The 14,268-nt window shown below is 38.0% G+C and overlaps 1 protein-coding gene across 1 annotated transcript in view; it reads left to right on the top strand.

Annotated features, from left to right (window-relative positions):
- The window catches only part of cacna1h (calcium channel, voltage-dependent, T type, alpha 1H subunit), a 114,237-nt gene that overhangs the window by 63,532 nt on the left and 36,437 nt on the right, over positions 1–14,268 (top strand). Inside the window, exons 14-18 of the mRNA XM_015377340.1 lie at positions 5,834–5,989; positions 6,630–6,717; positions 7,369–7,610; positions 13,504–13,794; positions 14,048–14,148. Coding sequence (XP_015232826.1) covers positions 5,834–5,989; positions 6,630–6,717; positions 7,369–7,610; positions 13,504–13,794; positions 14,048–14,148 — 878 coding nt within the window. The remainder of the gene's footprint in view (positions 1–5,833; positions 5,990–6,629; positions 6,718–7,368; positions 7,611–13,503; positions 13,795–14,047; positions 14,149–14,268) is intronic.

Here is a 14,268-nt window from a genome sequence, read left to right as displayed (position 1 = left end):
CTAGAAAAAGTAAACTATATTATATTATTTTCCATGTGAATCATTCTTCTTTGCCTTTTCTAAAAAGTGCTTTAAATCAGTCCTACATGTCTCTATCCATGCTGGGTGAGATCCTGACATTTGAAAAAGGAGGCAGGTAAAGCCGAATAAAGCTATATGCTGCTAGCCAAGCTTTCTTGCTAAACCAGGTCCTGAAAAAGGACATTTCTTGCACCAATTTTCTCTCTCTCTCTCTCCAATACGTCTCCAACTCCCGCGACTCGACCTGTCAATCACCCGCAAAACATCTGTGCTTTGGTGGGAGGTGGTGAGCAAATACTTCCTGTCACCACGGGGTGCAGCTCTCCGGCGCCCCGAGCTCTCCTATACCTTTGTATTGGGGAGGAGCTACTGCGCATGTACAACTTTTAACGAGAGTCATGGGCAAAGATTTCTGCGCGCTAGGGCGGAAATACATCACCAATCCGACAAAAAATGGAATGATGCTTTACTAGTCATTAAAGATTAAATATTTATCTTACATATCTACATATATATATAGATATATTTGGAAATATCTTACATTTTAATTTAAATTTTTAATTCTAAAAAAAAAAAAAAAAATTATAAATTTTTTGTTTATGTCTTAATCAGGGTCATTCCGTGTGGAGCAGGGCAGCGCCCTAGCGCCCTCTATCAGCCATCTGCCACTGGTCCCTTCTATCTAAAGTAGAAGAATTCAATTCAGTTTATTTATATAGCACCAATTCACAACACATGTCATCTCAAGGCACTTTGCAGAGACAATTCAACCAGCTCATTCAGTCAGATTGGTTCAAAGTTTTCTATGTAAGGAAAACCAGCTGATTGCATTTTCATTGACTCGAAGGCAATCCCTCACTAGCATGCTTGTACAACAGAGAGGAAAACTCTCTTTTAACAGAAAGAAACCTTCAACAGAACAAGGCTTAGTGAGCGGCCATCTGCCGAGGCCCACTGGGATTCAAGGAGACTGAAGCAGACATACAGAAAGAAGCAGAGATACAAAAGGCAACCGACAACCAGCTCCACAAGCATACAGGAAACACACACCCAGGCAGACAAGCTCCGAGCCAACTCCTATGTCAGATGATGAAGAGAGCACATCCAGCCAGTCAGAGAAACAGCACTACACTTAATAACAGGCCAAGCCATCCACAAACAAAGGGTAGATGGCAGCAGCACAGCTGATATTTCTCCCCAGGATGGTGTCACAGCCAAATAGGGACACAGACCAGATGAAGCTACTATGGGAAAAAGAAGAGAGAGCATAACTTTAGAGATTGAACTAACAAATTCTGCCTAATGGAAGAATAGAGATTTGAAGTAGAATGATGAAAAGGGGTCCCTATGTCCTCCAATAGTCTAAGCCTATAGCAGCATTTCTATAGAGATAGCTCAGGATAACCTGAGACACTCTAACTATAAGCTTTATCAAAAAGGAAAGCTGTAAGCCTATCCTTAAGGGCTTGTTAATATCCCACAGCACAAAGTCACAGTGAGCTTGTCACAGCACTGCAAAAAATCTAAATCTTGATAAGTCATTTTTTTCTTAAAATAAGTGCATTTGTTCTTGAATTTAGGAGGTAAAAAAAGACATTTTGCCAATGGAACAAGACAATTTATACTTAAAATAAGAAAACACAATTGCATTGTCTTATTTCAAGTGCATTTTATCTAATTATCTTATTTTAAGAGTAAANTACACATGCTGATAAATGAGAGCTTTGTAGGAGTTCACTATTTAATTCTTGTGAGATATCCTGGGCGGAGACACCTTGGTTGTTGTATCTTCCAGTGGCGGCTGGTGGAGTTTTCTCCAGGGGGGAGCTATAAATTCAAAATAGACGTATACCAAAAACCAAATATATACTAAGTTATCACACTAGTATATTTATATGAATGCCAACAACAAAAAACATTAAGAAACACTTTATAAAAGAAAAACAGAATTTAATGTACATGTTTAGTTTTTTTACAAAACAATGTGCCAGTTTAATAATGGAAAGGCTATTGGTCAGCTTTGTCCTTTTTTTAACATATAAAATCTATTTTCTGAGAATGTCTTTATTTATGAGCAACTATGCAAATTAGCAAACATCTAGAAAAAGTAAACTATATTATATTATTTTCCATGTGAATCATTCTTCTTTGCCTTTTCTAAAAAGTGCTTTAAATCAGTCCTACATGTCTCTACCCATGCTGGGTGAGATCCTGACATTTGAAAAAGGAGGCAGGTAAAGCAGAATAAAGCTATATGCTGCTAGCCAAGCTTTCTTGCTAAACCAACTTGCACCATTTTTCTCTCTCTCTCCAATACGTCTCCAACTCCTGCGACACGACCTGTCAATCACTCGCAAAACATCTGTGCTTTGGTGGGAGGTGGTGAGCAAATACACTTCCTGTCACCACGGGGTGCAGCCCTACCTTTGTATTGGGGAGGAGCTACCGAACATGTACAACTTTTAACGACAGTCAATGGGCAAAGATTTCTGCGCCATAGGGCGGAAATACGTCACCAATCCGACAAAAAATTTAATGATGCTTTACTAGTCATTAAAGATTAAATATTTATCTTACATATCTAAATATATATATAGAGAGAGATATATTTGGAAATATTTTACGTTTTAATTCAAAGTGTAATTCTAAAAAAAAAAAAATTATAAATTTTTTGTTTGTGTCTTAATCAGGGTCATTCCGTGTGGAGCAGGGTAGCGCCCTAGCGCCCTCTATCAGCCATCTGCCACTGGTCCCTTCTATCTAAAGTAGAAGAATTCAATTCAGTTTATTTATATAGCGCCAATTCACAACACATGTCATCTGAAGGCACTTTGCGGAGACAATTCAACCAGCTCATTCAGTCAGATTGGTTCAACGTTCTCTATGTAAGGAAAACCAGCTGATTCCATTTTCATTGACTCGAAGGCAATCCCTCACTATCATGCTTGTACAACAGAGAGGAAAACTCTCTTTTAACTGAAAGAAACCTTCAACAGAACAAGGCTTAGTTAGCGGCCATCTGCCGAGGCCCACTGGGATTCAAGGAGACAGAGGCAGACATACAGATAGAAGCAGAGATACAAAAGGCAACCGACAACCAGCTCTACAGGCATACAGGAAACACACAGCCAGGCAGACAAGCTCGGAGCCAACTCCTATGTCACATGATGAAGAGAGCACATCCAGCCAGTCAGAGAAACAGGACTACACTTAATAACAGGCCAAGCCATCCACAAACAAAATGTTGATGGCAGCAGCACAGCTGATATTTCTCCCCAGGATGGTGTCACAGCCAAACAGGCACAGACCAGATGAAGCTACTATGGAAAAAGCAGAGAGAGCATAACTTTAGAGATTAAACTAACAAATGGAAGAATAGAGATGTGAAGTACAGTGATGAAAAGGGGTCTCTATGTCCTCCAATAGTCTAAGCCTATAGCAGCATTTCTATAGAGATAGCTCAGGATAACCTGAGACACTTAAACTATAAGCTTTATCAAAAAGGAAAGCTGTAAGCCTATCCTTAAGGGCTTGTTAATATCCCACAGCAGAAGGTCACAGTGAGCTTGTCACAGGTATGATGGAGATATTTTTGATTTATGCCCAATTTTGAAGCGTGGTCTGCCCTATGTTATACCAAGTCACAACGCAAGAGGGACAATCACGAACAAGCTGCTGGTCTAGATGCGGCTGAGGTGGTGAGGAAGTGGAAAACCGCAAGGGGCAAGTTAAGGAAAGGAAATACAGATAGTGTAGAGCAGATGTAGATTTGACCAATCAGAGGCCTCCTGTCTGCAGCACTGTCTTCATTCACCTACAATTTTGGAGAGGTCACCAGAGTGTCTGCGGGAGGGGCGGGGGGCATATCTGTGTTAACTGCGACTCACACGCAGACGACCTGGTTTCTAAGTATAAACCAGCCTTTAAAAGTAGACAGGGTGTCTACCTCATGGACTAAAACTGGTAATAAATCCTAGTTCCACAGGAGAGGAGCCTAAAAGATCTGCCTCCCATTCTACTCTTAGAAATTCTGGGAACCACCAGTAAGCCTGCAGATTGAGAGCGAACAGCCTTATCTGTTCTTGCCGGGGATATATTAGCCTTACACTATATATTTATATACACATTTAAAAATATACCTTTATCGCTCAGGACAATGTCAGAAAGTCTTGTGATTCATTCTCTTTTTATTGGGAGAAGTCAGACAGGTCTGTTTTTGTTTTCGTTTTTTAATCAGCTGGAGGTTTTGACTTTGAGATATTCCAATTATGCCTTTTTTTGCTGAGTCAATTACTTTTTATTGAATCAGATAGTGATTTATGCAATATGAGCCTGTAATGCTTTAGGTGGTGTTCTGTGTTATTTTTTATACCTTCTTTAGAAATCCTTTTTTCAATCTTTTGTTAGGCAAGATTTATATAGCCTGTTTGTGGACATCCACAATATTTTATATATAACATCTTTCAAGCATTGATCTTAAAGTGCTGTAAAGCAGTTCACTAACATTTAAAAACTGTACATTGATATAACTTTATTAGGAAATATTGTCTATGGATTCCTAAAGCTTTGGAAAGGCTGTGTGTATCTTTGTTTCCCATCAGGTGTTGAAATTTATTAATCAATTCATTGCATATAGCTTTTTGGGATCTTCTTGTATATGTCCTATTGTCGGACATAAAGTTTGATCATTTTTCTACAGGTTGGGCACTAATCAGGCCTAGATGTAGTAAAGAAGTCAAATTTAAAACATGTTGTTTGTCACAGACAAGTCATGGCCAAAAATATTTTTCATATTAAAAATGTAAGTCATAATTTGAAAAGATATTTTACTAATTAGTTTATTCTAGTTTATCTGATACTAAAATGTTCTGTGATCATCTGAATTATTAAGGATGCGACAAAAAACTCAAATTTGAAACGTGTTAGTTAGCAAATGCTTTTGTAAAGTGCTGCATGTACTGTAGATGTAATTGTAAAGTTAACAGAAAGAATATTCAAGCTATATCTGCTAATTATCTTCTTTGTAATTTCATCTGTCACAGCTGGGAAGCAGCCACACTCATTTTCACCTTAGCAAAATATAAAAAAATCCCCCGGTGGGCAGGTAGAAACTTAACGATAAGAAAGGGGAGAAGCAGCAGTAAAAGATGCTCTTCACTGGAGATTATGCCAACACTTATGAGAAATCATTGTTGTTAAAATGAGAAAAAGAAAGGAAATATGTTCGTGCTTAACCTTTCAAAACCCACCGGCTCGCCGTGGACCCGTTTTAAAGCGTTTATAAATAATAACTCAGAATTCATGAAAATTACACTAGTAAAATGTTTACCAATACATGTTAGACATCATTGGAAAGCTTAGATTCTCCACAATTCAACCAACTAGTCCATTTTATGGACATAAGGAGCACCAAAGCACAATTAACACAGATATAGCAGCATGTCAAAATGTACCATGACAAAGCATCCACAGCAAGCAAGCATGTCTTTATAACTGCTGTTCAAAAAAGACCTATTTGCGAGAATAAAAAAAAAAAAAATGTTGAGTCTTCTTTAACCGATGCAGCTTGGGGTTTTACTCACTCAATTTTCATGTATATATTCAGAAAATAGAAGGTGTTAGCTTTTAAATAACGTATCACACATGTAATTTGGGCTTACAGTTCTTAAGTTATTTGCTTTTCCATTTGGGTATACATAAGGTTAAAACCTCTGACTGTTGATTAATCTCCGTTTGAGGTAATTCAGTGTTGTGTGTTTTTTTTTTATTACCCTAACGGTTTGACTTCTAAAACGACTGCTCTCATCTGCAGATCCTCACCCAGGAGGACTGGAACGCTGTGCTCTACAACGGGATGGCCTCCACATCTCCGCTGGCTGCCCTCTACTTCGTGGCCCTCATGACGTTCGGAAACTATGTCCTCTTCAACCTGCTTGTTGCCATTTTAGTTGAGGGTTTTCAGGCTGAAGTAAGGGCAAACATGCAGCTTTTATTTGAGCTACTTAGAGGAAATTAGCCTAATTGCACTCTGTTGTGTTGATGATACCAAAGCTTCCTACTGGAAAATAATCTCCTCTGGCTTTTTCATCTCTCTCTCCTCTCTCTCCCTATGTCTATCCGTCTTTCTCACCGACACACACTCACACTCCCAATAGTCTCCTGGGTGGGAAACTGTTTGATATCTCTTGTCGTTCACAGCTGGTGAGCTTTTGTTGTTTAGTTTCCATCTCTTATCTCTACCATCAGAGAACACTTGCCCTCCATCATGCACACAGACCCACACACACACACACACACACGTATTGATACCCTTTACCAAAGCCGTCTGCTTCAATCTTTCTGGCGTGAATTTTAATTAAATTCAGTAAAGCTTTATTGGCATGACTACAGGAGATCACTGCCAGAGCAATGAACATAACTCAACTAGCAAACACTGGAGATTCCCTTCTTCTCCCCGTCTGTCTCTGGCTTTTTGTCTCTGAATCATTCCCTCCAAACATTCTGATGTCTTAAAACACTCAGCAGTGTGTGCAAATAAATGACATTGATGGTGATGATGATTAAGATTGTGACGATAGGGTGGGTGTCCCTGTGCGTCTGCTTTTCAGGGAGATGCCAACAGATCTGAGGCTGATGACGAGAGGCAGTCACTGAGCTGTCAGGATGAGGAGAAGCTCAGAGAGCTGTACGCTGCAGGTGAAAGATGGGTTTTACTATTCACTTTTGAAGTTTGGCAGAACCTAAATTTACCATTATTATATTACCTACCATTTATTGTAGACAATCTTTTTCCTGGTAATGGTATTACTAAGAATTAGATTATATAACATGATTTTGCACTAAATAAATCATTTTTTAGGGATGGATTTAACCTTGATTATTACAACATGCTTTGATACATTCTTTACTCAGGCATCTCTACTGTAATCTAAAGCGACTGCATTCGTCACCCTTTAAGTTAGCTGACAAAAAAACAAAATTCTATAATGTTTTTTTTATTTTTCATTTTCAGGATTATTTATATAATCACCAAATTATGATGTCCATTTAATGTCATGAGCCTCATGTACAAAGCATGTGTCTGCAGAAAAGGAGAGTGGTGGTCTAGTGGTTAGGGCATACAGCCCTAATTGCATTGCTCTGTACTTGTGACAGTGTAATGATAATAAAAAAGTAAAGCTGGGAAAAAAAAGATGACATAATTAGAATAAGCACAGCAAATACATTTAATTCTTAGTAAGAAAGTGTGATCTGTGAACAAATACTAATTTAAAGACTTGTCATATGCAGTGGATTTTTGAGTGCAATTTTAATCCTTTTCTCTGTTTCTCCTCTATATCAACGCAGAGCTAAAGATCCAGGCCATGATGCTGACCCCCAATGGTGTCCTGAACCCCAAAGCTTCTATGCCTCACCCCGCTCCTCCCCTGCTGCCAGTCATCACACATACGGCAGCCACACCTATCATAAACTCCAACCAGTCCCGCAGGCCAAGCGGCGTTTCCATGGATGTGAACAGTTTGGAGCACAGAGGACTGGTGAGGCTGGACATGTCTCATGTGTCACGTTCTACAGATAAACTCAGGTTTAACTGAAGCTGTAGAACAGAAAGTCTTTATCATTTATAGATAACAGATAGCACTAACAGGAAAAAAGAACTCAATTGAATAAATTATTCGAATCTTTTTCTTATCAAAAACAGCTGTTAATTGAGTTCTGAAGCTGCTTGATGCAATATCTGCCCTCATAAAACATTTGCCACAGCAAATATTTTGAATACAGCTAATGCTTTTCTGTTGGTCTTAAACTAGCACCAACTGTTGATTCACTGAGCCATGAAACCCTTAGAGGATGACAAAAACATGATGTACAGCTTCAGTACAAGTTTTAATTAACAGAGCCTGCCAACGCATAGCCTTCATATTAAATCAAATAATTTCCTATTAAATGAAAAGTTTTGTGACCTTTTTTTTTTTCCTACTTTTTGTCTTTTTTGGTAAAAAAAACTAAACAAAACAAACAAGCAAACACTAAGGCTGAGATTGTGTAATGACAGTAAATGACAAAGAGTTTAGTTGGTTTGAGTCATGTTTTCCTGTCTGCTAACTGAGTGTTAATTAACTAAATAAAAGAAAATACTGAAACTTTTACCTACATTGTGTCTGTTCAGATATGTATAAAACTGGACATATATCATATTAACAATCTCAATTGACAATCAAAAGTTAAATAAAATTCACAAAAATGTGTTGCTTTTCCAAATTTTATTTTTAGATTCTAAACAAAATCTAACATTAGAAAATGGGCCACAGGAAGGAATTGGTGCATATCTCCAGCTGTCTAAGGGCGAGAGGCGGTGTACCCCCTGGACAGGTTGCCAATCCATCGCAGGGCAACACAGAGACAAACAACCATTCACTCACACATTCACACCTAAGGAGAATTTAGAGAAGCCAATTAACCAAACAGTCATGTTTTTGGTGGACTGGGTTGAAGCTGGTGTACCCGGAGAGAACTCTCACATGTGCAGGGAGAACATGCAAGCTCCATGAATCGAACCTGGAACCTTTTTGCTGCAATGGCAGTACTACCAACTGTGCCACTGAACTCTCTAAAAAATACTTCCAGAATCAAATTCATATTTTATTTGAACTGGAAAAAATGTGGAAAACTTATTTTTAATTTTGAATGGACGATTGTGTTTTTCAAATTTCATACAAAATATGTGGGGGGCTGCTCAGTGGTGCATGGAGTTTGCATGTTGTCCCTGAGGATGCGTGGGTTCTCTCCGGGTACTCTGGCTTCCTCCCACAGTCCAAAAAAGTGACGGTTTCTCTAAATTCTCCTTAGTTGTGAGTGTGTGTGTGAGAATGGTTGTTTGTCCTGTTTTATCTCTGAATCTGAATTGTCTCGGAAATAGGCACCAGCACCCCTCGCGACCCCACTTGGGATTAAGCGTGTCAGAAAATGGATGGACATACAAAATATACATTTTTTAATTTAGCTTCATACTATAGACAGGCATGATTTGGACCTTAACTAAGTTTTCTCCAGCAACAGTCTTTTTGACCTTCCTGTTGAAGGTGCTTGAGGTAAATAATTGCGTTAAGGGTACAAAAATGCTGACAGTTCTTTTTTTGGTCCCTCCACCTTTCTCTAATAGAAATGTGGCTGAATAAGGAACTTTTCTTAAATAGATGTCTTTAGTGATAGCTGGGATTATACACTGTTTGTTTAAAGTCTGAATTTGATTTGATACCATATTTTAAAGATGCACAATTGACCGTTAGCGGCGTGGACTTTTGCACAACATATAGCTTGGTACCTGGGGTCTGTTTCACAAAGCAGGTTCAACAGAAACTCTAAGTTTTCTAAACCTGAAATCAGCAAAACTCTCAGTTTTCCATTTCACAAAGAGAATTTACTCAACCCTTTTTTTTAGTTACCGTAACATTGTCCCTAGAGCTAACCTGGTCAGCAGATTTTTCTCAGTTAACTCGATGTTCTCTGTCTCTGCCCTCCTTAAAGCTGATCCCATTATTTTATTTCCTGATTTAGTCAGAAGAGTTTTCTCGTACTTTGCAAGCAATAAAAAGAAAAGAATTTACTAGGTCCGTTAGACACTTTAGGTGTTAAAAAAACAGACATAGCATATCCTTTAGACAAGGACCCGATTAAAGAATGAGTGGCATTCATTCGCAGAGAATTAAACATTTAGTGGTAGAAGGTTCTTAACTGCATACTATTCATATTTAGAAAGTTATCTTTATGAGTGGTACTGTTTCACCTCACAATCCATCAAATACATCCATAATCTTATCCGTCCTAACAGATGCAGCATTACACAGACGTCTTTACCAGGTATTGAACAACACTTGATATCTGTGACAATGAGATATGTGTGATAAAAGCATTATAGAAAACATGCTCAGTCAAACATTAGTCCCACAGAATGGCTTCAGACTGTGTCTGCTGTACCTTCTACTAGGTTTCTAATGGGTGATAATATGCAGTTTATCCTTGACGATGGCAACTTCAGCTGGTTCTAAAAGCATAAGTTTTATTTAATATTGACCTACTTGATAGTTTTTATCTACTTTATTTACAATGTATCTTTTTTTAACTGCGTTTTAAAACATTACTTCAAATTAATTCCACATGTTACAGCCACACTGATTTATTTTGGGGATTAAAAAAGTTTACAGGATACAAGCTTTTTTGTTTTTGGTTTGTTTAATATAAGCAACATGCTGATTTAATTTTGTTTTTCATGCAATACGTGGAGAACTACTGAAATTTTTTTCAGATTGCACATAAATAGATTTTCTGTGGGGGAAAAAAATGATTACTTTAGGGTTAGAAATAGGATTCATTTAACTTACTGAGCCTACTGGCAGGTAGGAGGCACAATCTAAAGCCATTTTATGGGACTAATAAACGCTAATAATGGCTGTTTAATGGGATGGAAACATAAGGAGCAGGTACAAACAGCCACTTAGTTTTTACTGTGTAATGTAAGACAGAGTCAAACTTAGGAGGAAACCTATGAGATGCTGCACAGGTCCTGCACAAAATGTATTTAGAGTTCTTCCAGTGGTTGGAAATGGGCACTTCCTTCTGCCTGTCATGGTGACTCATCAATAAGGGCTACACTGATAATGTCTTTTCATAGTTGTAACACATGTGCTCAACTCTGAGTGGACTTACTCAGTTGATTAAACCAATTCACAGCAGCTGTGAGTTGGTTTAATCAGTGGCTGTGTCCGAACATCCACCTCTTAATCACTATATAGGGCACTATATAGTGGTTACGCCATTTTAATTCTGTGTCTGAAAGTCTAGTGGATGAAAAAGTAGTGGACTCAAAATTTCCCATGATGCACCTTGAAAAGTAGTGATCATCCATGTTCACTAGATGAGCAGATATATCCCAGAATGCCTTGTGGGGAGAGCACAAAGCATCATGGGATTTATTGTGACAGTAGTGATCATCTGTCTGTCTTTTAACTATAAAGTCCACTATATAGCTTCTTTACATAGTGATTGAGGGATTTAGGGGTTAGGGCGGACGTTCAGGCACAGCCAGAGTTTCCAGCTTTAGGCTAGATCAATTCAGAGTTGAGGATTTAAGTCTTAGTTTGTTAAACCTGCTTTGTGAAACGGGCCTCTGTGCATGCTTAAAAAGGCCACACATTCATTTGTGTACTTTACAGCTCTGTTTGATATCTATGTTTGACATATACCCAAATTAACTTTTTGTCTGTTTAGATACACATACACGTTTCTATATTTTTCATAGACATTTAGCTATTTTAGAGATTTATGTGAAGGTAAAGCCATTATTAGCAAGGAATGGCTTAGAATATTCATGTGGGGCAATCATGGTTTAACTATGTTATAATTTAATAGCAAAAACTCCAGTCCTCATCTGATTTGGATATATTCTGTAAATATTGTGCTGTTGAAAAAAAAACTTTGGTTTATAAATTTTATTAAACTTTGGTTTATTAATTAATTTATCAAAATAAGGGCCAGAGTGTTTTGGCTTTGGTGAGTTGTTCTAGCTTCCACAGTTATTAGTCGCTTAGACTGAGGACAGGAGAGGTATGAAAATATTTACAGAAAAACTGTGGGAAACAAGCTTCTACATAAGTTATGGTGAGAATCTATTCCCCTCTGCAGCTGCTTGTAGCTTTTGGAGAAGACTTTCAAAATGACAAAACACATAGCTATTCTACACCATGTCCATGGGATTTATAATATAAATACATAACATACACCATATCTTCAAATCGTCCCAGCTAATGAGAGAAAACTTATCTACTACATTTTCTGATTACTTTCTATATCTATCTTTGCATTTATTCTAACTAACGTCCTTGGGCATTTGTAGCTCATCCGTCCTCAGAACATCAATAATCCATTTGTGTGGAACTGTACTTCTAATTCAAGGCCTTGTTGGTTATTTTTCATATAGTTTGATTAAGGACATAACATTTCATTCAGGTACCATGCTGCATAACTTTGTGCCAGAGTTTTTTTGCTGATGTCCTGTGCTTTTTGGCAAAATATTAGATGGCTACCCAGAGAGACAAGGAGGAGAATAAAGGTGTCAAAAATCAAGCGTTTTCCCATTGAATTTTCACTCTAGGTGAATAGTAGTTGATGAAAAAAAACAACCTTTGGGAAACCCAAACAACAACAGAGGAAAGCAGAATTGAATTATTGCAAAAAGTTAAGATTTTTAAAAAAAATTATAGATGGTTCTGATATTTTGGGCAAATGGGCTTCATGCAAGAAGCGTTTGTACAAACAAATTTGTTACTAAATCATTTTTGCAAGAGATTTAGGAGAAACTGTTGCATTAACCGTTTTTCTCCTATTTCTATTCTTCTTTCTGTTATGAACCAATTTTACAAGTGCTCCAGACTTGACTCAGGAGTATTGCACAATCAGTCAGCTGTTATTCTAACCTAGTTTTTCACTAAATTACCAAATTTGTTGTTACTGACAAGCAATTGTTAATTTTATCAGGCTGCATCATTATATATTATGCAACTCTGCAGTTATAGATTACATTTTCCTTTGCTGATGACAGAACTACTGGTCACTACACCTGCAGATTTGTTCATATCGTCAAAAGAAAAAAAAAAAGTCAGTCAGCTCAATGTGAAATCAAGCTACAATTAAAATAACATCTGGAACAGAAAATTGACCGAATGTTTAGCAACACGATAAGACTTACATTCATTTCACTCCATTGTTGAATTTTTTATTACATAAAATGTGTAATGTTTTGGGTTTGGTCTGTCTAAATTTGTCAAATTAGAGTTTAGACGATAGCAATTTTATGTATATGCGGGGCATGAAAGAGATGGAGAGTGTGAAGAAGGGATGAGAGACGTGGTCTAGAGATTTACAGTACAGGTGTGCGTGTGTATTAAAAAGAGATTTAGCAGAATGATGTGTCCTATTGGTTGATGGCTAACTCATCTTGATTTTTTTTTTTTTTTTTCTTCTGTAATACTACTACTACATAATTTAAAGCTTTTATTCCCCACTGCTTGTCTTTTACTCAATGTCTTTTTATGAATGGCAAGGGTGGGAAGTCAAACCCTTATATGCCATCATTGGATCGGCAATAATGCAGATTCACGTTTCTCATGAACTCATGCACAGGTTGACTGCATCAGGTTTACGAAGATTATTTACGATCATTAACCGAAGTCAAGCATGTTTGTTGAATCTGGTGTGATGAAGTTGTAGGAGCCTGTGGAAGGGGAATAAGTAAGGGAAATTTACGACAAGATTACAAAAATGTTGTTGCATGAGGCCCAATATGTCTCATTAGGGATTAATATATCTTCTAGTTTGGCTTTAGAATCAGGAAATCTCAGTAGAATGAAAAACCTAAGAAAGAGATTTACTTTTGAGTGTGCTGATCATTCAAAAAACATACTGACATTCTTTCTGTCCCTGCAGCCTCTGTGGGACAGTGGCCCAGAGAGCCGTCGCTCCAGCTGGAGCATCAGCCGTGCACCCAGCCTGCACCGGAGAAGCCAGTCAGGGGAGATGGAGTCCCTCCTGTCCGACATGCATGCATGCTCCATCCCCAGCAGCAGAGAGCAGTCCTTGGACCAGTCGGACCACCTACAGGTGCCCATGCTTTTCTCTCCGGACTGCAATGGCACAACCTTTCACCTTCCGGATCTTGGCTACGATGAAGCCACGTCACATTACCCCAGAGATCAGGAAGAGGAAGAGATTGAAGAGGTGAAAGAATAATATAGAATTATGTTCAAGCAGAAATAATAAGTTGTATAAGTTGTATCTTGGGATTGTTTACAACCATACTTTAGTTATTAACATTCATTTAGAGCATAAACATTGCACGACAAAATACATTTATTCCGTGTCAACTATTAAATAGCAAAAAGCATATAAATGGTTCTCAGTGTAATGGTGCATCAAAGCAGGCAGCTGTTCTGTGTTTAATTTGATTGTTCTATGTGTGTGCTTTTTGCAGAGTTTATGTCAGAGGCTGAAAAAGTTGCTGGAGCCATATGAGCCTCAGTGGTGCCGAGAACATGAAGAGTGGTCGCTGTATCTGTTTGCTCCACATAATGAGTAAATAAAAAAATAAATACTCCCCATGCTCACAAAAATAGACATGCCCCTGACAGTCTACTGTGTGGTCGTGGTGGTTAAGCTGCAGCATGTGTGAAAATTCACAATGAGCATGTGAAT

Source organism: Cyprinodon variegatus, unplaced genomic scaffold, assembly GCF_000732505.1.
Source record: "Cyprinodon variegatus isolate N-32 unplaced genomic scaffold, C_variegatus-1.0 Scaffold152, whole genome shotgun sequence".
Classification (NCBI taxonomy): Eukaryota; Metazoa; Chordata; class Actinopteri; order Cyprinodontiformes; family Cyprinodontidae; genus Cyprinodon; species Cyprinodon variegatus.
This window is presented reverse-complemented; position numbering and strand designations above follow the sequence as displayed.